At 39.8% G+C, this 25,351-nt stretch overlaps 2 protein-coding genes across 2 annotated transcripts; one reads left to right on the top strand and one right to left on the bottom strand.

Moving 5' to 3' along the window:
• Nucleotides 1-1,002: 1,002 nt before the first annotated feature.
• Nucleotides 1,003-14,768, bottom strand: scamp2 (secretory carrier membrane protein 2). Its single transcript, XM_030731238.1, has 9 exons — nt 14,619-14,768; nt 8,855-8,932; nt 8,527-8,604; nt 7,036-7,147; nt 6,038-6,166; nt 5,641-5,800; nt 5,098-5,199; nt 3,587-3,704; nt 1,003-2,751 (listed from the first exon to the last, which is right to left on the bottom strand). The coding sequence occupies exons 1-9, from the start codon at nt 14,673-14,675 to the stop codon at nt 2,602-2,604; spliced, it is 984 nt and encodes a 327-aa protein (XP_030587098.1). The 5' UTR covers nt 14,676-14,768; the 3' UTR covers nt 1,003-2,601.
• Nucleotides 14,769-15,370: 602 nt separating this feature from the next.
• On the top strand, nt 15,371-22,831 carry mpi (mannose phosphate isomerase). Its single transcript, XM_030731850.1, has 8 exons — nt 15,371-15,419; nt 16,054-16,181; nt 18,152-18,352; nt 18,483-18,624; nt 18,745-18,924; nt 19,044-19,217; nt 20,774-20,982; nt 22,539-22,831. The coding sequence occupies exons 1-8, from the start codon at nt 15,404-15,406 to the stop codon at nt 22,755-22,757; spliced, it is 1,269 nt and encodes a 422-aa protein (XP_030587710.1). The 5' UTR covers nt 15,371-15,403; the 3' UTR covers nt 22,758-22,831.
• Nucleotides 22,832-25,351: the final 2,520 nt, after the last annotated feature.

Here is a 25,351-nt window from a genome sequence, read left to right on the forward strand (position 1 = left end):
GGTCTTCAGTTGATCAGTCTTCTGTTTGCAGAAGACCCATCAGAAATGGTCTCAGCAGAAAGGCAGCTGTCAAGAAGCCATTCTTAAGGAAGGGAAACAGAAATGAGAGCCTAAGTGATGCCAAATTACACAAAAACTGGGCTAAAAAATGAATTAAAAAGGTCTTATTGAGTTATGAATCCAAACTTGAAATTTTTGGTTGAAACTATCATCAACATGTACAGGAGTTCAGGAGGGAGCTACAACAGTGAGTGCTTACAGTCATCTGCAAAACATGGTGGAGGCTCTGTCGTGGTTTGACTGCATTTCAGCCAGTGGGGTTGGAGATCTTATTCAAATTGATGCAATCATGAATGCAGAAATGTATGGTCAGATTTTGATCCACCATGCGACACCATCTGGAAAGTTTCAAGAACAGAACAGAGGGTAGCCAACATCCAAAGAAGAGCTTTGAATGTCCTTCAAAAAGCCTGGAGACTACTCAAAGAAATTACAAGAAAGCTGCATAAGAGAGGTCAGGGTGTGGTGAAGAATAAAGGTGGTCATACCAAATACTATCAGGTTCATTAGAAATGTACAAACTGTTTTTGCCTTCTGTATTTCTGTGTATGTTTGCATTTCAATAAATCATTGCACCCATTTTCATAGCAAAATATAAAGAAATGGGGGTGTCTCGAGACGTTTGCACAGTATTGCATAACAAGTAAAACATTCCAAAATCAACAAACAAAAACAAAATTTATGATTTACTAAATGCAGGACACAGCGCAACTGTTTTGACCACAAATAATAAAATATCAGTTGTAAGAAAAATTAGCAATAAATCATCTTCTTTAGACAAAATTATGCTGATTTTGTTATTCATATTATGACCTATTAGTAGGGCCAAAACCACCCTGTAGGAACCTGAGCAGAGGTCACGCATGTGGAGAATCTTCCAAATTTCCCCAAAACAAAAAAAAATCTAACTTTGGTAGTAAGGAAAACAACTACAGTCTTAAATGAAAGCAAAGCATTTTATTAGATGTTATATTCAAAAATCAGTATCCAGAAATGTGTGACTTTATACGCTTCTTTACATCATGCAAATAAGCTCAAACCTCCAATCAGGTCATAATGTGTTGCAGGAACATCACAAAAAGAATCGTCTAAATTTGCACTTATCATTTAGGAATATGTTACATCCAAGCTGACGTTTTCAAAACAGTACAATCAATAAACACACACATATGCATGCTTTTTAATACACAAAATCAGGTAGAAAATATACACCAGCAAGAAAATAATTTAGAGCTCAGTGGTCATCTTGCAGAGATAGATGTTCAAGCATTTCCGAGAAGAAATGAAAATACTGCAGCTGTGTACTGGTAATGGTGAGAAACCGGATCTGTGCTTAGGAAGATAAAACGTGGCATATTCACACTGCTTTGGTATAAACTCGAACCACATACATTTCCAATTTCTCAAAAATGAAAATGAGCTGAGCCATTTTCTGATTGTTGTTAAATATTCACACTGGAGAGTCATGTTTGAAAAGATTTTGTGACAAACTTTCTAACAGCCTTCCTGCATTAAATGTTAGTAAATCAAAAGAAGAGACTCTAGACTGGATTGACTCAGTCCATTAAAGAAAACTATATGAAATGTAATCTACTTGGGAGAAAGTTAAATTATTTTATCCATTTTTATGTTCAGTACTGCTCTGGTTTCCTTAGAAACAACTCTTGAACAAGGCAAGAGTGAGAGGACATAGCTGAAGCTGCTTAAAAAATTAATGTGACACTGATAACATTTTTTAAAAATTACCAGTTCAGAAGACTATTCGGCTGAAATGAAAGGACGATTTAATCTCTGTCCACTAAATTCAAACAGATTTAAACTGCTGTTTACAAGCATGAATTGACGTGAAGCAAAACACTCTGGTTTCCTCTGTAGATTTGATGTTCATGCAGAAATCATTAGCTAAATCCCAAGTAGCGCTGACTCCAGGTTTAAGTAATTATGCGCAATGACATCTGAGGAATATCCAAAACTTTAAAGCTACACAGATTTAATTTATGTCACATTTCTTCCTCAGAAAAATGCTTCTGGGACAAAATAAATGTCAATCAATGACAAACACTTCATCGTATTTATATTACAGCATCTAGCATCAGTGTGGAGGCCCACAAGTTCACTGCACTCACAAGAAATATAAAATATTTATATTCTATATACAAGACATGCTGAAATAGCAATGAGTCAACTTCATGCTTTACACTCCAGTTTGCACTTTCCCCTCCTCTGCTTTTTTTTACACCCACACACATGATGTCACTCTGCAGGGGACACACTGAAGTGGCAAGTGAAAGGTGATGTGGGGAAATGCTGATGGTGAAGGTGGGAGGCTAACAACGTAGCCTCACGTGGCTCAAGGTCTGTACATTATGAGGTCAGATTATTACTTTCCAGAAATCTGGTCACTGCCTTCAAAAGGCAGGATGACAAAGCACTTCTAGATTGGTGCCTGGCATCTGATTTTTTTCGGCTAGTTAATTATCCAGACTTGATAACATACAGACCTTGACCTGTTAAAAGAGCTCAGTGTAGCTCAAGCTACCATTAGTTGTTTGCCTGGAAGGCTCCCTGGGCAGCAGAGGAGGCTGCTCCAGAAGCAACAGTTTGGAAGGTTTTATTGGTGAAGACGCCCTGTGAAAACTCCTGCTGCGCCTTCTGGAAACTGGCTCCGGTGCGTCGGTACATGCCGTGGACCTGAGGAGGAAGAAATTGTGAGGAAATTGCCGTTCTGGGTCACAGTAATGACAGATAGTGACACACAGCACAATTCTCTTGTCTCAGAGGATGCTGAAAAATAGTCTGTGCTTTTGTTACACATGGATCTCTTTGAAAAGCCTTTAGCTGATCAAAACGCTGCAGCACGAGTATTGACAGGGAGTAGAAGGAGAGATCATATTTCTCCCATATTAGCCTCTCTTCATTGGCTCCCTGTTATATCCAGAACTGAATGAAAGTCAGTCTGAATGACTGCAGGATTAAATCAGGCACCACAGACCATCTTAAATACCTCATACTACCATATTCTCCCAACCCGAGCCCTTCACTGTCAAACTGCAGGCTTACTTGTGGTTCCTAGAGGAGGCAGAGCCCTCAGCTATCAGACCTGTCTCCTGTGGAACCAGCTCCCAGGAGACAGACAATCTCTAATTTTATGATTAAACTTCAAACTTTTCTTTTTGATAAAGCTTATCGTTAGGGCTGGAGCAGGTAACCCCACACCTTTCCATAGGGGGCGTCCCCTGGCCAGCTGGGGCCTTTGTGTGGGGAGTTTGCATGTTATTCCCACTCTTGTGTGGGTTTTCTCTCCAGTTTCCTCCCACAGTCTAGAGACATGACTGGCATTTCTAAATTGGCCGTAGGTATCAATGTGAGTGTGAATGGTTGTCTGTCTCCGTGTCAGCCCCACAGCACACTGGTAACTTGCCTATGGTGTACCACCCCCCCCCCCCCCTTCTTGCCCTATGACAGCTGGATAGGCTCCAGCCGAGCAGTTAAGAAAAGTAGTTCAGAAAAGTGAAACAACTCTTACCATTTTGAGCAGGATGACAGACATCACAGCGCACAAAGTGAACAGAATGGCCACTATGATCATGATGATTCCCACGGCCTTATTTGAACCGATGATACTGAATGCAGAGATCCAACCACTGCAGCCAACAAAGTGCACAACAAACAGTTTTAGATGATCTCATGAATACCATTTGTGAAACTTAAGATTATTTTCAAAAGACTGAAGAATTTCTATGCAGGTAAATACAGCACATGTATTCTGCTATATTAAATCTAACGAAAGAAGAAGAATGTGTTACAAATAAATAATTAAAAAACATTTAAACGGAGTGCCCTCGTTTGCTGCCGTTTTCTTATTCTCCTTTTTACTTGTTTAACTAATTTATCATCAATAGTCATCACAATATTCAGACGTAAAACACAAACAAGGCAAACACAGCCAACACAAATTAAGGTAAAAAATTAAACAACAAATGGAAAAGGCTATCACTAGTTTCACAGTAAAGGACATGTCACTGCAGTTTAACGTAAAACCAAAATACACTTAAATTATGGAAAAGTGAACAAGGAAATTGTGAGTTAGCAGATAGCGAGCAGCAGAAACTTACAGCGTTACCAGCAGACAGATAGGCGGCAAGCTAGAGGCTGAAGAATGGAAAGTTTCCGTCAGAAGAGACGAAACATTGTAGAAAATGAAGGAAAGAGAAAAGAGAGGATGGCAGCTGATGGGCCAAATTATTTACAACACAGAATCACAAGCACACAGAACGCTTCTTTCAGTCAGCCAGAAAAACATGATCAGAACTGGAACATCCCTGTGAAACTGGTTATTTTATTATCTGTTCATGTGCTCTCGGCGGATACAGAAATGATCATTAATTGACAAATTACTCAGTCAAAATTTCTGGTCAAATATAGAATGTTTGAACTTGAACTTAAAGGTACTTAGTGTCATTTCTGATGTTTAAAAATTGTTTTTAAAACTTCCAAAATTAACTAAAGCTAACAATAGAATGGTGCATCAATGTAAGCTTTATTTAACCAGATATACATAGGTATATGTATGTAGGTGTGTATGGGTCTTTATGCATATGTGTATGTGTGTGGAAGTGTATGTAGACAGTGTGCATTAGCGTATGCTTGTGTAGGCATGTGAGTGTATACAGGGATGTGTGTATGTATATGCGTGTGTGTCCCTGCGTCTGCATCTTTCAGTTTAACTAATTTATACACGTTCCATTTGTCTCATTTATGTTTAAGAATCCTTTTTACTCTATGGGGTGGGGGTGGGGGTGGGGGGGTTGGGTTGTTAGTGCCTTATGTGCTCTGTTATGCTGACTATTTGCCTGTGGACTTTTTCGAATGCCTTGATGTTTATTATTTATTTATTATTTATCTTTCTTCCTTCTTTTGTAATACAGTAAATCTTTTAATAAAGAAAATGGTTATTATTCAAAAAAAAAGAAAAAAAAAAGCTGCCATCCAAACAACTGAATATTTTATTTGAAAAATCAGACCTATGTGACTTACCTGTTGCCCCAGTGGGGTATGCCTACTGACTGGATGATGAAGATCACCACTTGGCAAAAAAACACAAAGAAGAAGAAGAAGAAGCTGAAGGAGCTGTCGGTCCTAAACAAAGAGAAAGCAAAGCATCCATTAAACTTTCAGACTTAGAAAACATATTTATCTGAGGGGAAACTTGGAGTGTACACTCATATGAATTTAATAGATGTGTCTGAAGTAAGAGTATCTACCTTGGCAAAGCTATAATATAAATGTAATGCATGGAGTATGCACTGTGACAAGGCAAAACTAATAAATCTGTCTGTGTTACATGTGATTAGAGATGAGTATGATGAGCATGCCCGCGTGATCGCTGTCATAAAAACCATCAAGGTCATTAAACGTTTGTCTTTCTGTTCACAGCAGCTGATCGAAACTTTAAGTGGAATTTGCAGGTGAATTTTTATTTTTTATTCATACAAAATATGTTTTGGAAGTGAATGTTCGAAAAGCTAACATGATTTTATGTGTAATGTGACACAAAGGCTACAGTGAAGGGGGACTCACTTGAAGGCCTTGTAGACGGGTCGGTACCAGCAGAGGAAGGAGCAGGGAGCGAAGAGGATGAACCAGAGAATGGAGAGGCCAAAATCCACACCATTGCTTGAAGAAGTGGTGAAGTAAGCCAGGCATGCCAGAAGGTTGAGGAACAGAGTCACACAGTTGACTGAGGAAAACAGAGGAGAGTGTCAGTGATCGTATTATATTAATCATTTTAGCATCATATATACAGATACAGGGAGAAAAAAAAACAAAAAACAGCTGGAGTGTTTTTCCCTACCGTGAGGTGGCAGTTCTTTCTTCCACATCAACTCGTGTTGTAAATGAGAGATTTTAACCTACATTTTAACATTGATTTCAGAGTATAGACCCCTAATTCCCCCTAAAAATGTAACATGCTTACACATCCAGAGGTAGTACATCATCTTGCAGACTCTCTGGGACTCTGGGGGGATTTCCTCTGAGAAGTCCTGGTAAAAACATGGTTTGATGGGGAAGAACTTTGGAAGTGGAGGCCAGTTGTTCTCTTTACCTGTGAAGTCAAGAGACAACATCAACTTAGCAAGTCATCAATACAAAATAGTAGAGGATATGACCACAGACAAAGTTTAACAACAGGTGGTTATTTTTAAAATACTGACACATTCAGCTGCCCCATTTACTCAAGTGTGTGGGAGTTAATGTACAGCAGCACTCCTCCCCCAGCATAATGATACTGCCTTGGCTCTGGACTAATGCACTATACTGCATTGTTCACATAAACTGATGTAAGCATCTGCATGCATCAGTCTCCTCATGCAGAAACATATGCACAAATCACTCTTATATGTACAAAATAATGGCAAGTTAAAAAATGAACATGTTTAAATTTCTAACAATCCCACAAAGGAAAATTAGAAGCAGGATAATAAAAAAATGTTCAGCAATTTTTAAATAAAGGTTTACCTTACACAGACTCATTCCCTTAACTACACACAGACCAGATGTGTGCACGGTCACCCCAAAATATCCACTCTGAGCGAAAAACCTCACAAAGTCAAACAAACAGTCAAACTAAAAATTTTCCACCACTATTTAATTTGTATCACCAGAATGGTGTAATAAGTGTGCATAGTGGCCACAAAAATTCAAGCTAAAGCGTAATACAAATACCCCAGAGTGACCTGCACAGTTTGTAATTAAATATAATGAGTTTAATATTAATGTTATGGCCCCTTGCAGTCCTGTTAATGTGGATATCAGCGCATTAAAAAAATAAAAATAAAAGCTGCTGTGTGGAAGGATGTAGTTTTATATTCCTCTCTGGTACATAATGCACACGTTGCAAATTGTTTTCCTGTATCAGTAAGCTGCGCTGCCTCTGAAACCACCGCAGGCAGGAGAGCTTGTGTCTTTAATGACCTGTCGGGCCTCGGCTCTGTAGCTCCTGCTCTCTGCGGTCCAGCTCGGCAGCTTTTCTCTCCAGCTCCTCCTGCTGCCTCAGCAGGTTGGCCTGAGCTGCTGCAGCAGTTGCCTGAAAAAGGAGGAAACGCTTCATTTACCACCACATTAGAAATGAAAAATTATCTGTGCAACTGTCAGGAGATTCATATTTTGTGCAAATAGCAAGGAAACAGTGCAAAAATTATTCACTTCCCGTATAAGCATTGTAGTTGCGGTATTTATAACACCTAGTGTTGAGTCACTGCGAGCCATTTCAGACAACCCATCATTACCATATCTGATCTCTGACTTGGCAGGAAAAGGAAGTACACAGGTAATCTGTTCTGCTATTCATGAATATTTACAGGATAAAACAAAGGGCTTCATTCTAATGTGTAAACTGAGTAGATGTTTGTGCAGGATCCACACTTCTTCAGGTAAGAGCCATCACTTGGAGACTGAAGTGATGTCTTGCCCTTTAGATAAAACCACTTATTTTAGAAAGCACATTCAAAAATTTTAAATGCATTTTAATATTTATGTTGATTGGAACAATGCAGGAGATATCAACACATCTATATTTCATGCATCCATCCATCCATCCAATTCAGGGTCACGGGGGGGGCTGGAGCCTATCTCAGCTGCCATACACTCTGGACAGGTCGCCAGTCTGTCTCAGGGCTAACACAGAGAGACAGACAACCATTCACTCTCACATTCACACCTATGGGCAATTTAGATCAACTAACCTAACCCCACTGCCCAGAGAGAACCCACACAGACACAAGGAGAACATGCAAACTCCTGGCAGAAAGGCCCCGGCCAGATGGTGGATTTGAACCCAGGACCTTCTTGCTGTGAGGTAACAGCATTAAACATCATTTCACCGTGGTGCCCGTGCTGTACTTCATAATATTTCATTTAATTTTTTGCCTCTAAATTTACTATGTTCTATATTTAATTTGTCCTGGCTTTGCCTAAAATAAAAAGCTGCACCCTGTGTAAAAATATCAGTGCTAATTAAACACAAGCAGGGTAAGTAGGATCAGGACTTAGGGAAGTACTCTATCTCAGTGGTTTCCAAACCTTTTGTGCCCAGTGCATTCCAGAAGATAAGCCAAAATGCCGAGGCACACATGCATTCATACTGTCACTAAATAACATCTACTCGTCAAGAGTTGTTGAGTTCCTGTGAACGCACCACCACAGGAAGGCACTATTAAGAGACCATTTGGACCTAGCATAATGTCTACAATTATTTATGCAAGGGGCTCAGCACTTAGTACACTGACTCCTTGCCTCAATTTGCTTTTTTTTAAGGTGCTTTCACACAATTCAAAAAATGGTCTTGCTGTACTTGCTCCTGTGGTTTAGATCCAGTGCTCTTCTACAGTTGGCTGAGTGTCTCTCAAAAATGTTTTGTTTTGTTTCCAAGCCGGTGGGTTTGGCAAAGACAGTGTAAGTTCTCACCTGTGGACTAGGTTCTGTAGATGGCTGTAGCACAGCAGGAGACGTGGAGGCAGGAATGGTGTGAGCAGCCAGTCCAGCCTGAAAGACAATAATAAGCAAAGAAAAGATTCAAATAAAACGATGGGACAATGAGGCCAGTAAAAGACAAAGAAAAATGCAACAAGGGGCAGAAGAAGAGGAATTCAAGAATAAGAAGAAAAAAGGAATGGAGACATGAACTGAAACAAGGTGAGGCATAAAGATGACACCCATCAAATGGGTTTGAAAACCAACAAAATTAGAGAAAGTGCCAAAAAAAAAAAAAAAAAAGAGTTTTCAGTGGTCTTACATTGGTTTGAGCAGAGAAAGGGTTGTACTGGTCAACTGGTTCTGTGTTGGATTTGGTCACCTGAGTGACAGAGGGATCCTGGAGAACAACAAAAAAATGTTAATCATCTTTAGTCACCTGAAAATCACCTGAAAATCTGAAGACACTCTTTAATCTTATTTCTGTCTCTGATGATGGCTTGGGACTATTTCAGATCTTTTTAGCCAAAAGCTGCAGAAACGAGTGTAAGTGCTCAAAGACACTAATGCAAAAGTGACTTCTTGTACCACGTTTGGTAAGCTGCTAAGAGAGGTAAATGCAATTACATGGTTCAATTGGACAGAACTGTCTAACAAGAACGTTTATTCAGAGGTACTTGACTTGAAATCTACAACCAAGAAAATTATTTAGTGCTCTTTATTTTCTCTCCAGAAAAACTCTCTTTTAGTAGTTTTGTCATTTCCTGAAACACTGAACAAAAAGAAAGCCCAGATTATGAAATCTGGCATCATGCTTTGACCAAGTCATAAAGTGAAGTACAATAACAACCAACTATGACGCAATAACCGCTGAAGTTCCTGGTTCCTCCACTGGTAATCATTAAATGACTTCACTATTGGTTTAACTGTTCTCTATAATATGAGAGGCAACTGCTTATTTTCACAAGTCTGAGAAAAGCAAGGCAAGACTTGAGCCCTGATAAATTCAATCAAAGTTCAATTACTTTTAAATACATTTTACACACATCGACACAATATAGATTATTGATAATTATAGATTTTTCTCAAAGCTCTTCAAAGAGGTAAAAAAAAAAATGCTTTGAATTACTTACTGCAAGTTTCCAATACATAATTTTCTTCCCCCAATTAACTTTTTTATGGAGGAATTAAACTATCAAGCACAACCTAAAGCTCTTAATTTTTCAAATGAGATACAACAAAACCTTCTTTAACAAAAAGACCCGATATAAAAATTTGACAAAACCTGATATCAGAAAAATATCAGGAACCTGATATTTTTTGGGGGGGTTGGACCAAAAAAAAAAAAGACGTTTTAAGTATTTTATAATAGTTTATAAACTAAAACAGTGGATTAGTTGACAGTTGACAGTGGGAATGGTTTGACAGAAACGAGTGGAGAAATGACCTCTGAATAGTTCAGCAAGCGTTATAAATAAATAAATAATTACATTTGTGAAGCACGTGAGACGTCTGCGCCAGACAATGATGAGATGCACTGAAGCCGTTTTGGCTGCTTGTGGCATCTCGACACCGTACTAACACGCCAAATCTTTTTTGTGTGTCAGGTTTTTAAAATCAGGCCTTTCATCCCTCTAAGCAGGAAAAAATACAATTTAATTAGTCACAAACTCAAACTGTTTAGTCAGGTTGTTTAAACCTCAGCCCAACTACCTCAATACTTAATATGGCACAGATTTTCACACCAGATGCACTTCATGACAACTCTCCCAGGGATTTATAGTCTTTATAGCTAATTTCTCTCTTCATTACATATGTACAGTGTGTGAATTTTTGTTATAACCCATAGCAGATATATCAATTTGGATATTATCAAGATTTAAATTTAGGGCCACGACTGCTGAGCTATACTTGGCAGCAGTCTGCTAGGCCTGCTCACCTTGCCTGTTTAGCAATTATATCAATAGCTGCTAACTTACCACACTCTGGGCTAAATTTGGCCACTTCTGGCTACAAAATACCAACATGGCAGCAGCCACAATGCCAATATTTAAAATGGAGAAATCAGAGTGTTATATGACAGAGGCTATATTTATCTTTCATATACAGTTTAATGATGGTGTGCACCTTGCCATGTGGTACAATGTAACGTTCTTTATAAAGGTATTAATGTAACTCAACAGCTTGTGATGTTCTGTAAGAACCAGAAACTGCTGCAAGTTTCTCTGAGAATGTTTCAGAGATAATCCCAGACTGGCACACATAAATAAACATCTCATAACAATCTACAAATGTCATACTTATCTAAATATCTTGCCTAAACACATATTAACAAATAATCAGGTGTTTACGCTGGAACATATGAGCTTCATTAATGCTGGATTGCAATGTGGTCTTGAGAAAACTTGCATCTGCAAATTTGTAAACTCAACTGGCGATAAAAAAAAAACTAAGCAAAACAGTAAGTTTAGTTTGTTATGACACAGTAACAGCTTCCAGAATTACTTCAACAATCTGGGACAAATCAATCCCTCCTTTAAAAGGTGGACATAACGAGGACCTCACATGACCACAGTTGTCACCCACTAGCTGTGTGATAAGAGTGAGCTCGCTATTACGTGCAGTTGACACACCTGTAAAGATTCCCAGCTGGCAACAGAGGGACATCTGAATGAGATGAGTAACAGTTGGCAGTATAAAGGGGAAAAGGTGAACCAAATAAACCTTTAAACCTAAGTTGCCTGGGGGGTTACTCAAAGCCTATTATGCAAAACATGTTTACCTCATGCACAGGTTAAAAAAATCATATCATGCTCAGTGAAAAGTGAGGTGTGGCTTATTATACATCCTTTGATGACACAAAACCAACAGCAGTGAATAAAGAAACTAATGACACGAAACTCAAATCATCTCTGAAATGAAAACTAAGCTGGACGAGCCAAAACAAGAGGGCAGCATGTTCAAAACAGCAGCAAAAGAGCATCTTTCCATATATAATGATATAAATATCCACTATATATTAGTAACATGCAAAAATTACATATTTTAATATAAAAATAATACTGTAACTTACATGTCTCTGTACCAGGAAACAGGACGTGTTCTGATAACTGCTGATTGACTAGGTGTGACTTTCAAAACAGCAGCTGGGTGTTACTACCACTCAGGAGGGTTTTTACATTGCAGCCACACAGTGCTACAAATTATACAGTTTTATGCTCAGAAAGGCCCGATGTAGATGACTGAGAGGGAAAAAGTCCCACAGGTTCAACTACAATCTGAAATCAGTCCAGTTTTAATTTTTTTTTTTTTTTTTTAAATCCTTCGACTCTTTCAAAGGTTAGCAACATTTTAAATATTTATTATAACCAAAGACTGCAAGCCTCTATAAATATAACAGCTTTTTAGAGTACATATTGTATACCAGCTGCTACTAAGGTATTTATCTAGCCACTTCTCCACCCATCAAACAAACAGGTCCCCACTGACGTCAAACCTACTGAGCACCTGAGATAATAAAAGTGCAACTCTGGAATACTGTAAAAGTGCCTGTGCTATCTAATGTCACTCAAGTCGTAAATAGAATAGTTTCCACAAGTTCTTAATTTTGATTTGGAGTGTGGTAGGAGCAATTTACCATTAATCACCATGAGTAATCCATTGTGATTAATTGGCTACATTTCTATTTACCTTTTAGGTTGCATTTAAATCCAATTCAATCAGTTATGATGGGTTCAGCCTGCAAATTTTTAAATTTATCAACTTCATACTGCATAAGGAAAGGAAAGCTGGAGAACATAAACAGCTTTATGACTACTGCAGAAAACTAGGTTACTATAGCTCATATCATTGAGAAAAAACTAACAAATAGGAAAAAAAAAACAAACATATGAAGTGTGACATAACCAGACTCCAAAGGTTTCCTTGAAAGAAAAAGCTTGATATGAAAGGACTGTTCCTTTGCATGTGTGTATACAAGTACAAAAAATAAATAACCAACAAAAAATAATGGTTAACTTTAAAAAAAAAAAAAATTAATGTTCTACCAGTTCTTGGGTTTGACACTTGTTTGTGTGTTAAAAACTGAAGGATCTGTTGTCAAACTGTAAAGATGAGGGAATTTACAAGGCAAGGAGGTTTGAGACACAATGATGTAGGGAAAACTAGGTTTTTGGAGCTTAACTTACATTTGGGATTAAACAGTGTCAGAATTTCCGTAACTGCCGCCACTTCTCTGCCAACTATTCTTCTTTCACTCCTTTTCTTGCCAAGCGTAATATTAAGTCATAGACTGGTGCTTTTATAGTGATTTTCTATTCTTACTGAGCACTCAAAGCACTTCAAGACTATAAGCCACATCCCTACTTTCTCTCTCGCACACACACGCACACACAAAGACTTTATTCTATGACTTCTATTGCTTTGGGGGGTCAGTATCTCGCCCAAGGACACTTTGATATGTGGACTGAAGGTGCCAGGGATCAAACCACTGGCCTGATGACTGGCAACCTATTCTACCTCCTGAGCACACCAGAAAGCAAGATTAATGGGTTACCGAGCTACGTCATCGCTTCCTGTGTCACGAAAGTGGCTCTTTTTTTTAACCTGGCCAAATCACCTTGGTAACTTAGGCTGAACACATTAACCTGTTCAGTTTCAGATAAAAATCCACTGGAAGAATCGGCTGCCCTGCTGTAAAGTTTCAACAGTGCAGTGTCACTGAAATGTGCATAAATTCAGTTGGTAATGCAAAAAAATAATGTTTTTATACTTGATTCTAATCTGCTGCTAAGTCTCTTTTACACTGCTGGAAGTGCAGCTACTAGAACATAGAATATACATTAAAAAAACTGTTTAATCAATAAAATTCATTTCACTTTCAACAAACTAAAGTGATTTCCACATCGTTTATTAGGCTATGGGACAGTAACATTTAATGTTTAAATATATCCAGCTTAAAGATTCAGATTTCTAATGTGCACCTGTCCCATTAGAAATACAGCGAGTGCTTTCAACGTTCACCACTCTGTGCGCTAAATCACCAGATTACTCTCTTATTTGCAACACTGCTGCATTTTATAGTTATACTTTTTTTGCTCTTTATAAATTATCATTTTACTTTACCATCGTCAGCAGATAATGTCTCTGGCGTAGGTGGCACTCACAGGGATCATTTTGTGCTCATGATGGGATCATGATGCGTGAAACAGCCTGAAGCATAAAGCCCAGCTTAAGAGAGAAAGTTGATAACCAACGCTGTTGTCAAGCTCCTTAACATAAAGAAAGCCAGGCTGTGTTGAACTTTCTTCATAGGTTAGCCCTCAAGGTGCCAAGGCCTGTTTTTTTAAACAGCCAAGACAAATGTTAATGAATATACAGTTTGGCCAACACCTATGTTTTGCTTTGTTTTTTTTATGTTATTGACCCCCTTTTGTGGAGGGGAACAAAATAAAAAAAATCTATAAAAAAACATAACTTAACACTTACTCTCACCATCTTTGAACATTTATCCATGTGCACATAAAGACAATTTCTATCGGGTTTTATCACAGTGAATCTGATAAAAAATTACTTTATATAGTTCCAGCGCACACAAAGAAACACCTTATTTTTTAAGTCACCCACTATAATATGTTAAAGTGGAGGAAGGCCCTCCCTATACCCACTCACATCTGGCCTGCTAACACAGCAGGTCAGCTGTGTGTAGATAAGTTATCCGGATTCAACAACTTGCTATATCAAATCGCGTGTAAGACTTTAGAAATGCACACAATAATACGAATAATTTTCAAACGGAAGAATATCAGCGGTACTACGGCTTAAAAATGTTTGACACACATTTCTAGTTGGCTACAATTTAACTTCCTGCAACTGAATTCGCAGCGTACCCCGCCTTCTTTCCCCCCTTAAAAAAGCCAGCTGGTTGGTTAAAAACCTGTCCATCACACAGTTTCTGCCAAATGGCTGCCATCATCAGAGGCGTAGGTCCCGCCCCGACATCCACCCGACAAGTTTCCTGGCGTGCTGGCTACCTCCTAACCACCACCGCCTGATATGTGCGTTAAAATGTAAATTCATACACTTACATTGAAAGGGTTTTCGCTGACAGGATCTGCGAACGGGTTGCTATCAAATTCCGACATTTTGAAAAGGCTGCGAAGTGTTTTTTAAATCTTCTCTAAAGGTGGAGTTACCAACAAACTCTTCCCTATCGCTTCTGTTGTCAGTCCTACCCACTTCCGCGAATGAAGCTTACAGCGCAGGCGCACTGAGCCAGCTGAACGATGACGTGGTAGTCCAAGCGCGCCGGCTGTAAAAAGTTGAGATGGTTTGAAATGGTAGTTACCTTTTATTTACCCAACAAACTATTTCTAAAATATAATAATAAATAATAATTTTGTAATACAGCCATGGAATTGATTTTAGATGTGCTAATCTGTGTATATTTTCAAGCATATTTTCTGCAGAAGTTGGTTAAAATTTCCTCAAAGACTTGTAATATATTTAGAGAAAAATTATATATTAACAGGAGACATGCTTATCCATCAGCTTAACGCAGGTTAAGCTGATGGAGCACCCCACAAATGTAACACCGATAAACCTTACTCTAAATTGATAACGATAAAAAAAAAAAAAGAAAAGCTCATAAATGATGTGTAAGATTCATGTTTAAACATGTATAAACAGGGATAATAAATAAAAATAAAATACAATTCTGCACTGCTTTTTAACTTTACTTTTTAATCTTAAGTAATGCTGTCTGTGGGTAAAAGCAGAATTTATTGAAATAATTTATTCACCTGAGAAAAAAAAAAAAAACGCGCCACGTTCGCCGTGACGTCACTAGCGGCTGTCAGTCGACGTCGCAGTCATGGAGGAAGTGAGAGGTGAGAGATTTTGTCCTTTAAAACTGTCTGAAATAATCTCTTCCACGGATATATATTTATCCAGCTAATGCCGCAGTTGTTTGTTTTCCCCCCATGAAACGCACTGCTGGTGATTAATGTGACGGGAGGCTGGTCGTTATCCGGAGGCTCGCCTCATTGTTTCAGCCGGCGTTTTTGTTTTACGTGGAGCTAAATGACTGTTTCAGTGTGCTGTTAGCACTTCAGCGACAAAGATGGAGTTTATTTATTTTTTCCCCCACCATGTGTAAAACGAATACTTTTAGCTACATTTGGCCGAAACCCGACAAACGTAAAGCTGCTTACTGCGTGTTTCTGCCCAGTGAAGGCTGCACCGTCAGCTGGCTGGTGTTCCGATTAAAAATGTACCCCTAGCAGTCTGTTCCGGCAGGCAGAAAACTAGTGAAACATGTTAATTATAGTCCAAACTGCAATAAGACAAAAAGAGGTAAATATTACTCTCAACGGCCACTGCCACCTTTATGATCGTAGGATTTATGTTTGCAGGACTGTTGGATTATTACTGGATCCTGAGCTAAAAATCAGGTTAAAGAGGCTGGAGGCTCATACAGTTTTGTATTCACTTTCTCTTTTACATTACATGTTTCCTCCTCAGTGTTCCCCCTGACCTGTGCTGTGCAAAACTATGCATGGGGGAAGGTTGGACTGGACAGTGAGGTGGCCAAACTGGTGGTTGGCGGAGACCCACTTGCTGTTTTGGAGGTTGATAAACCTTATGCAGAGGTAAGGTGTTTGGTGTAGGGGCTGACAAACATTTGTCCCTCAGTACTGATAATGTACAAACATCTTTAACCATTGAATTTAGCTCTGTAGTGTTATATTACCGATAATAATGCACAGCTCCTCAAATATGAAAAACCGGGGTAATAATTTTGGTTTTGAACGCGGTTGTGTCCTGGGCTGTCTTGGCAGAGGAGCTTGCGCAGTACTCCACACACCATTCATTAGTCTTTATTTAGCCACAACAGCTTTGCAGTGTTTGTCATGAAGGTCATTAGTTCAGGTTATGGCAGTGTGGATTTTTTTTAAACATACTGCAGACTCTGGTTAAACACATTCAGCAGGGTGGTATGGATCAGCACATATTGTGTACCATGTCTATGACATGTTCATTTAGATCTTAATACCATAAATGTGAATTGTGATCTTTGTCTTTTTGATCAGTTGCCTTCCAGTGTTTTTTTTGTTTTTTGTTTTTTAATTTTCAAGTTACACATCCAAGTCTGTCACCACATTGTTTATTTTTCCATATTCTTTTATGGATCTTGAAGTTTTGCAGTCACAGCTATCACCCCCTGGTGGCTCCTAAAAAGAATGCATCTCTAAGGCACTTCTCCACACTTTTCAGACCTGGAAGCTGCACTATATTACCAGAAGAATGAGCTTGTCTGCCTTCACACACATATGTTCTTGAGTGACATCCCATTCTTAATCCATAGGGTTTAATATGATGTCATTGCAGCTATAACAGCTTCAACTCTTCTGGGAAGGCTTTCCACAAGGTTTAGAGTGTTTATGGGAATTTTTGACCATTCTTCCAGAAGCACTTTCTTTGTGCACTGGTATACAGTCATGTTAGAACAGGAAGGGGCCATTCCCAAACTGTTCCCACATAGTTGGGAGCATAAAATTGTCCAAAATGTCTTGGTATGCTGAAGAATTAAGAGTTCCTTTCACTGGAACTAAGGGGCTGAGCCCAACTCCTGAATAACAACCCCACACCATAATCCCCCCTCCACCAAACTTTACACTTGGCACAATGCAATCAGACAAGTACCGTTCTCCTGGCAACCCCTAAACCCAGACTTGTCCATTAGATTGCAATGAGGGAAATGTGATTCATCACTCCAGAGAACACGTCTCCACTGATCTAGAGTCCAGTAGTGGCGTGCTTTACACCAATGCACGCACCTCTTTGCAATGCGCTTGGTGATGTAAGGTTTGGATGCAGCTGCTCGGGCATGGAAACCCATTCCATGAAGCTCTCTGTGTCTCTGTTCTAATCTGTAGCGACTGACTCTGCAGAACGTTGGTGACCTCTGCACCTCAGCATCCGCTGACCCCGCTCTGTGATTTTATGTAGCCTACCACTTCATTGTACCACACTGGAATTCACTGAGCTCCTGAGAGCATCCCTTTCTTTCACAAATGTTTGCAGACGCAGTCTGCATTACTAGGTGCTTGGTTTTATTCACCAGTGGCCATGGAAGTGCCTGGAACACCTGAATTCAATGATTTGGATGGATGAGTGAATACTTTTGGCAATGTAGTGCACGTCCATCTTGTATACACAACACAAGTTTAACTTGGCAGTCACTGTTTGCTAACTAACAAATGTGTCTTTGACAGAGAGTGTCCTTTATTTACAAGAAATCATTTACATCTCTTTCCTTCTCACTGACTATAAATGACCATAGTTTACAGTATTAGATTATTTGAGTTAATATATGATAGCAGGTTTTTGTCTCAGTGTGAGAACAACTTGTGGCCTCTTATAGGAGTTTTATAAAGTTTCAAGACAGATGAAAAGAAGATAAGTTGAGCTAGAAAACTGAAGTTTTTAGTATCTTACAATATATTACAGTTTCAAACCCACTTCTGAAACCTCTTGTTGCAACACCAACATGAATATATTTTAATAAAAGGATTGAGCTGTGATTTAGCTGAAAGCTTTTTTTTTTTTTTCTCTCCAGCTGTGGATGGGTGCACACCCAAAAGGTGATGCCCAGATTAAGGACAACAGGATCGCACAGACCACCTTGGGCCAGTGGATCGCCCACTTCCCTGCATGCCTGGGCTCTAAGGTGAAAGACACCTTCCAGGGTCAGCTGCCTTTCCTCTTCAAAGTCCTCTCGGTCAACACAGCTCTGTCAATACAGGCCCACCCTAACAAGGTGAGTACACAAACTCACACCGACACAGAGTTCAAATTCTGCCGGAGCTGACTCATTATTCTGAACTGGATAAAGTGTATGGGTGGAGGAAACTGAGCCTCTTTGTTTTTTGTCATAATGTTTTGGTCAGGAATTAGCCGCTCGTCTACACGCTCAGTTTCCGGAGCACTATCCAGACACCAACCATAAGCCAGAGATGGCCATCGCTCTCACTCGCTTCGAAGGCCTCTGTGGCTTCAGACCAGTGGAGGAGATCCTGGAATTTCTTGAAAGTGAGTTTTGGGTTAGGACATGTCATTTTTTTTGGTGTCAAAGCCAAACATATCCTCTGCTTCAATGACTGTGTATTTCACACAACATAATCACACACTGTGTGTGTGTGAATTTGTCAGCGGTCCCAGAGTTCCACACTTTGGTGGGTTACGGGGCGGCACAGGAGCTGCGGGCCAGCGTGGGAGATGCTGACCGGACAAACCAGGCGCTGAAAAGGTGCTTCACCAGGATGATGGACTGGGAGAAGAAGGTGGTGGTAGAGAACCTCAATGAGCTGGTGAAAAGGGTCACGGATGATGGTGAGAATTAATTGGCCGCTTGAGTGTAGAACACTACATGATGTGTGTAGATGTGTTCCATTTAAATTGGACATTTTTTTATTATTACATGCGTTGCGGGATGTTTGTGACCCCTGCAGCTGCAGCAGGAAAGGATACATCAAGAATCAATGGTGACCTGTTACTCCGCCTCCACTCTCAGTACCCTGGAGACATCGGCTGCTTCTCAATCTACTTCCTCAATCATGTGGTCCTGAATCCAGGCCAGGCCATGTTCCTCGGAGCCAATGAGCCTCACGCTTACCTTTATGGAGGTGAGTAGATTCCATTTACATTGATAAGATTTAGTACAATAACGCTCCAGATTTGAATGAGTTAGTATGCGTGCCTGAGATTGTTGACTTTCCAGTGTCACCGCAGTTCTGTATAACTGAAGCAGCAGTTAAAGCACGTAGAAGAAGAAAGAGCTTTATTTGTCACATACATATACATGCGTAAGCGTTAGTATGGAATTATTTTGCATCTTTTTTGCAGGTCAGACTAAAAATCAGGCCGCTGCATTTCAGTTGCATGCTCCCCTGCTCAACTAATGAGCTAAACTGGCGTGGGAATATGCATTTTTATTACTTTATAGCAAAATCTTGACATATACAGTGGATATAGACATAGTGGTAACAGTTCATTGTGTAATCTTTTCAGGGTTTTCTGACCCTGAAAAGATAAAAATAAAAAACCAAAAGCTGACATCTGGAGAAACTCATAGGAGGTAAAAACAGGAGGGTATACATCAAAAGGGGCAAAACATCGGCGGCAGAAAAGTTTAGGAACGAGAGTGAGAGCGGCTGTGACGGGGTGAGTAGCGGGGCGATCCTCTGCCACGACCACGACCATTAAGAACAATATAGACCATCACCAGTACATTAATGAAACTGCATAAAATAGATATTTGTCTTTATTTTACTCTATCAAGAAATGTAACTGCAGTGACTGGCAGTGAAACAGGCTTATTCTTCTTTGCACCCATCATGTGTTTTGTTTTAGCGGCACATAAGGCAGTTCTCCACCTACTGCAGGTTCTGGTTAGATTGGTGCTGCAGCTCCAACAGCTCTCCAGAGCAGAATACATATTTATATAGTCAAAGATGGTGGAGTTGGAATCCATCTAACTGCTGGACAAGACACTGGAGAGGAAGCTAAATTATATCAAGGGCCACCATGACAGCGAACTGTTGAACCTGCCTGTAGGGAAACACGTGATGGGACGTGGCGTAAATGAACATTTGAAATGAACATTCAAAAGAACGTATTGTCTGATAGTGAACAGTAAATGGTGTCTGTCTCTTTGGTGGAGGTAAAATTGAAAATAAGAGACAGTAAATGCATTGAGTAAGTCATTTTTAGCAAGTGATATAGAAACTAGTAACCTTCACTGCCTCATTTACTGCAAGCAAACCACAAAATGCTGAGACAACTATTTTAGAAACCTTAAACACCAGCTTTGGTGTCGTCCTCTCTGAAACATGAAGCATACTCGAGAGCTTCTCTGTGCAATCATCAGTCTGTGAAGCACAGATTTATAGCAGTGTTTTTGTTAGCAGCTGTCTCAGCAGAAAAAAATGCAGTCCGGCGATGAGGTGCTGATGATGTGTTCAGTTCATCTTTATTGTTAGGAAATTGGCGCTCTTGCCCCTGTTCTTCTGTTCCCCCACACATAAGCACCCGTAACCACTAACAGTAGAAGTAGATAAGGCAAATGCAGGAGGAGGAGTGTCTCCTGGATTGCACATCGCAGACTGAATCCATCTACCATTGTAGGACTTTATTTATTTTTCGGTTTAATGTTTTCTTTTCTGTTTATCCACCCGTCTAGACTGTATCGAGTGTATGGCCTGCTCAGACAACACTGTGAGGGCCGGACTGACACCCAAGTACATCGACGTTAACACGCTCTGTGAGATGCTGAACTACAGCCCTGCCCCGGCCTCCGCCAAAATCTTCCCGTGTGTTCAGGACCCGTCTGACCCCTGCGTGTCCCTGTACAACCCGCCAGTGCCAGACTTCACTGTCATGAGGATACAGGTCAGAGGATTGTGTATTTGATGTCACCTTTAAAAACAAAACCTCAGCCTTTGAGATGGGGGGGGACGACTAACCTTACATTATATAACATAATAACCAGCTTCTAAAAAGTTAGTTTTAAGTCATGATCCATGTTCACTGAGAGTTGATTCATGGATTTAGACGAGAGGCTTTTCTTCCATCCGTGCCTGAATACGCTGAGTTGCGAACATGCGACTGGCTGATGTTTACATTAACAAGCAGTTGAAGAGGTGTACCTAAAGAAGTGTTCGGTGAGTGTATACATTCATATTGTGAGTGTGCAATGTCATTTTCATTTTTATCACGTGAGGGGTGGCTGTAGCTCAGTAGGTAGAGCAGGTCACCTACTGATCGGAAGGTCAGCGGTTCGAATCCTGGCTACTCCGGGCTACATGCCAATGTATCCTTGGGCAAGATACTTAACCCCAAGTTGCTCTCCGACCGTTCTGTCGGAGTATGAATGCGTGTGAATGTTAGGTAATTAAAAGCACTTAGCTTCGGAAAAATGGAAGTGCTTGTATGAATGGGAGTGCATGGGTGAATGCAAACAGGGTGTATAAGCGCTTTGAGTGCTCATACTGAGTAGAAAAGCGCTATATAAGAACTAGTCCATTTACCATTACCATTTACCTAGATTTTATTTTATTACAATTACAGACTTGTTGGTAAAATTGAATTTATATTCTATTAATCAGGCAGCAGGTGGTGCTCATGAGAGGGTCTTCAGTGAATTTAATGGCTAAAGCTATTTTTAAAATTATTGAGAAATGCTCACATTATCTCTTTGTAAATACATTATCAATAATATGTCTAAATTGAATAAAACAAGACTTATCTCTATAGTTTTTCATACGCTGGAATTCTGCTAATGCATGCTGGTCAGTGAAGGATTTATGACACACTCTTTGATGGCACCTGTATAATTCATTTCAGTTTTAGTTATATAGCGCCAAATCACAACAAACAATCGCCTCAAGGTGCTTTATATTGTAAGGTAAAAACCCTACAGTAATACAGAAAAAACCCCAACAATCAGATGACCCCCTATGAGCAAGTACTTGGTGAGAGTGGAAAGGAAGAACGCCCTTTTAACAGGAAGTAACCTGAGGTGGAACCAGGGAGGGACTCAGGGAGGGGCAGTCATCTGCTGTGACTGGTTGGGGGTGAGGGGAGGGAGACGGGACAAAAGACATGCTGTGGAGGAGAGCCAGAGATTAATATTAACTAATGATTAAATGCAGAGTGGTGTATTAACACAGAGAGTAAAAAGATGTGAATGAACACTCAGTGCTACAGAAAGGTATTTTACTACAATCAATATATATTGATTACATCCATTATCTCAATCACTTCTATCAAAAACATGATGAAAACTTCCAAACTAAGGATATTTACATGTTTCAGCTAGTCTCACTCAGGAGGTCCTGACTGAGTGTGGGAGTTTTTGAGTATTTAGATCTTTGGTGAAATCTTCCAGAGTTTCATACTTCAGCTGTAAATTCCGACTCATTCTCATCCTTCCTGTCCTCCTGCAGATCCCAGCCTCGGTGAAGCAGTACAATATCGCTCCAGTCGACAGTGCCAGCATCCTCCTCGTCATTGAAGGTGAAGCCACGGGAAGCTCTGCTGCCGCCCTCTCTGATCTCACGCTGAGGCGGGGCACCGTCCTGTTTGTCTCGGCCAATGAGAGTGTCTCCCTGCACATCACCTCGCAGCCAGGGATGACCCTTTTTCGCGCCTGCTGTCTTCTGTAGTTGTGGGTCTGTAGTTGTTAAAGATCATACTACCTGTTAGTCATTGTGATTTCAAGTGTCAAGATCTATACTGTGTTGTAACTGAACTTGATGACTGATGTGCACTTTTTACTAGGTAGTATAAAAGCTAAAGGAGCTTTCAGACCCAGTTTGATGCCCATTGGTACCTGCTGCGCACCTTTAACCCCAAACTTAACCTGTGGCCCACTGTGCCGCCTCCAGCACTCTTCTCTAGCTTTAAACTCCAGTTTTAATCCAGTGCTGATGGATTTAATTGGTTCTTACCCTTTTTAGGTGTGTAATTCCAACTTATTGAAAAAAAATGTGCACATCCCAAATTCTTTATAGATATGCTGGATAGAGGACAGAATAAAAAGAAAAGTATGTCTGACACTTAAATACACTAATGCTTAGTTTAGCTGTTGTTTTGATGCTTAAGGTCCTCAGTTTGCTCAAAAATCGAAACCTGAATATCTGCTTTCCCAGGACAAGTGAAGAACATCAATATGATTAAAAGTTCCCAATCAGCTAAACAGTAAAATCTAAAAGTTATTGATGAGATCTTGAAAAATTGCAGTTTATTCAGCAATTTTTAGTACAGCTACAGCTGTGTGTTATTTTACAGCCTGAATGATGAAGGTGACCCACACCAGCTGTAATTAACTAAACAGCAATGAAGCATTGTGGGGGTAATGTTTACTGTGGTGCAGTTCACCACCACCACTCACTGCTTTGAACAGACAACCAACTTGCTGAGGATGAAGCACTTCTGTTTGATATGCCAGCTGCTGTCCTCCCCCAGGATCACTGTTGCAGTCATCAGTGTTGTCATTTTAGCTTAAACCAGTAAAAATCCACCTTTCAAACTCAACTTTAGTTGAGAAAAAAAGTACATAGTGTAATACTGCGATGCCTGTGCATGTTTTAGAGCAGTAGCACAGCAGAGAGCCTTCTGCCGTGACTATGTTAATGCTACAAGCCAATCACGGTGAAGTTAAGCCTGCTGAGTATTACTCCTTCTGTTACCAGCGCATGTTTACAGTATGGAAGCTTCCCATTAAAGTGGTGAAAACTCATGAACATTAAAAATGAATGAATAAAAATAAGTAAGAAGCAGGCATGATGACCCATTTCCATCTCTATCCCATGAAGCATGACTGTGGCAATCATGTAGGGGTATAACAATTCTGAGACCAAGACTAAAACCACAATACAGACATCCACCACATCATATCACAGTTCCCTCTAACTGTACTCTGGGACTTACAGTTAAAGCACACTAATCTTGTGAAAGACGTAATATTTCAAGATCGTTCAGGTAACAAGTAGCGACGCCTGTTATTTTTCGACTAGACATTATGTCCGTCCCGGAAATAAAAAGTAGTGTAAACTTATGAGTATGAGTAAACTGGCAACCAGAGCAATTTATAACCACTGTGCATGCATGTGGACTTTAATGGAAAGAAAAAATGGTTTCGGGTGTTCACACTGCTAACATTAGCCACAAAAAAGTGTCACGCGTTTCAGCAACATTTAAAATACGATGATTATTAAAAGAATGCAATTAACATTTTTAAAATTGCGCTTAAAAAACACAATTTTGGTTATGCATTGTTGATGAAATTGTCCATACGCAAAGTGAAGTGTTTGTACATCTCTGCAATCTATGTAACTGATGCCACTGTAGTCCGAATGACGGCAGGTTCGACACTGAGTGCTGTACGGCTCAACTGGGTTTGCGGAAAAAGGAAAGGGCAGAAAAGTGAGAGAAATCATACGACCTAATGGCAAGTTGTAAAAAAAAATATGTTACTGTGACATGTTTCCAGCTATTTGTTGTACTCTTCGTTGTCCTGCTGGCTGTTAGTGGGATCTTGTGTAAAAACTGCCAAATCAAATATGCAGATCCATCTGCTGTGGCAACCTCTTGGGGAAAGCCGCAGAAAGCATCTTATTCAGGGGTTTCCGGTGTGACTCAACTCACGTGAGTAACGCACGGCAAAACTTCACTTTGCGTCTGGTGTGAACACACCATAAAGAAAAGCCAAGGTGCATACTGTAGTTTGGGAGAATTGTTATACCTCAAGAATCATGAATGCATACCGAGTCGAACATCTTAGTCGTAGACTGAAAATGAACTACGACTGTTTAAAGGTACTTACTGTAATTTCCTCAGTTTAAAAATGTTTTTTTTAAAACCTGAAGCAGAATGTAAAGAAACACTCACCGTGACTTTGTGTCCAAAGCATATTGTGTTGAAGAGATACTGTATAAACTGAACCTAATGCAGGGCTGGACTGCACGTTTGTGTAATACAAATGTGTACTGCAAGATGGTGCATCAGTGTAACCTTTATTTATCCAGGCAAGTCATTAAGAATATATTATTTAGTGAATTACTGAGAAATGCCGCCCTCTGGTGGTCAAGGGTTGTTTCAATTTGCTGAGGGTTAATTACAAAAAGTACCTTTTTAAACAATTTTTCTTTTTGTACAGTTATACAACAAAATGCTGCATTCAATTTTGTATCTTATTGTATTGGAGGCAACTTTTTGACTGTTATGTTGTTTGTACTGATTAATCAATATGTGACAT

Source organism: Archocentrus centrarchus, chromosome 6 (assembly GCF_007364275.1).
Source record: "Archocentrus centrarchus isolate MPI-CPG fArcCen1 chromosome 6, fArcCen1, whole genome shotgun sequence".
Taxonomy (NCBI): domain Eukaryota; kingdom Metazoa; phylum Chordata; class Actinopteri; order Cichliformes; family Cichlidae; genus Archocentrus; species Archocentrus centrarchus.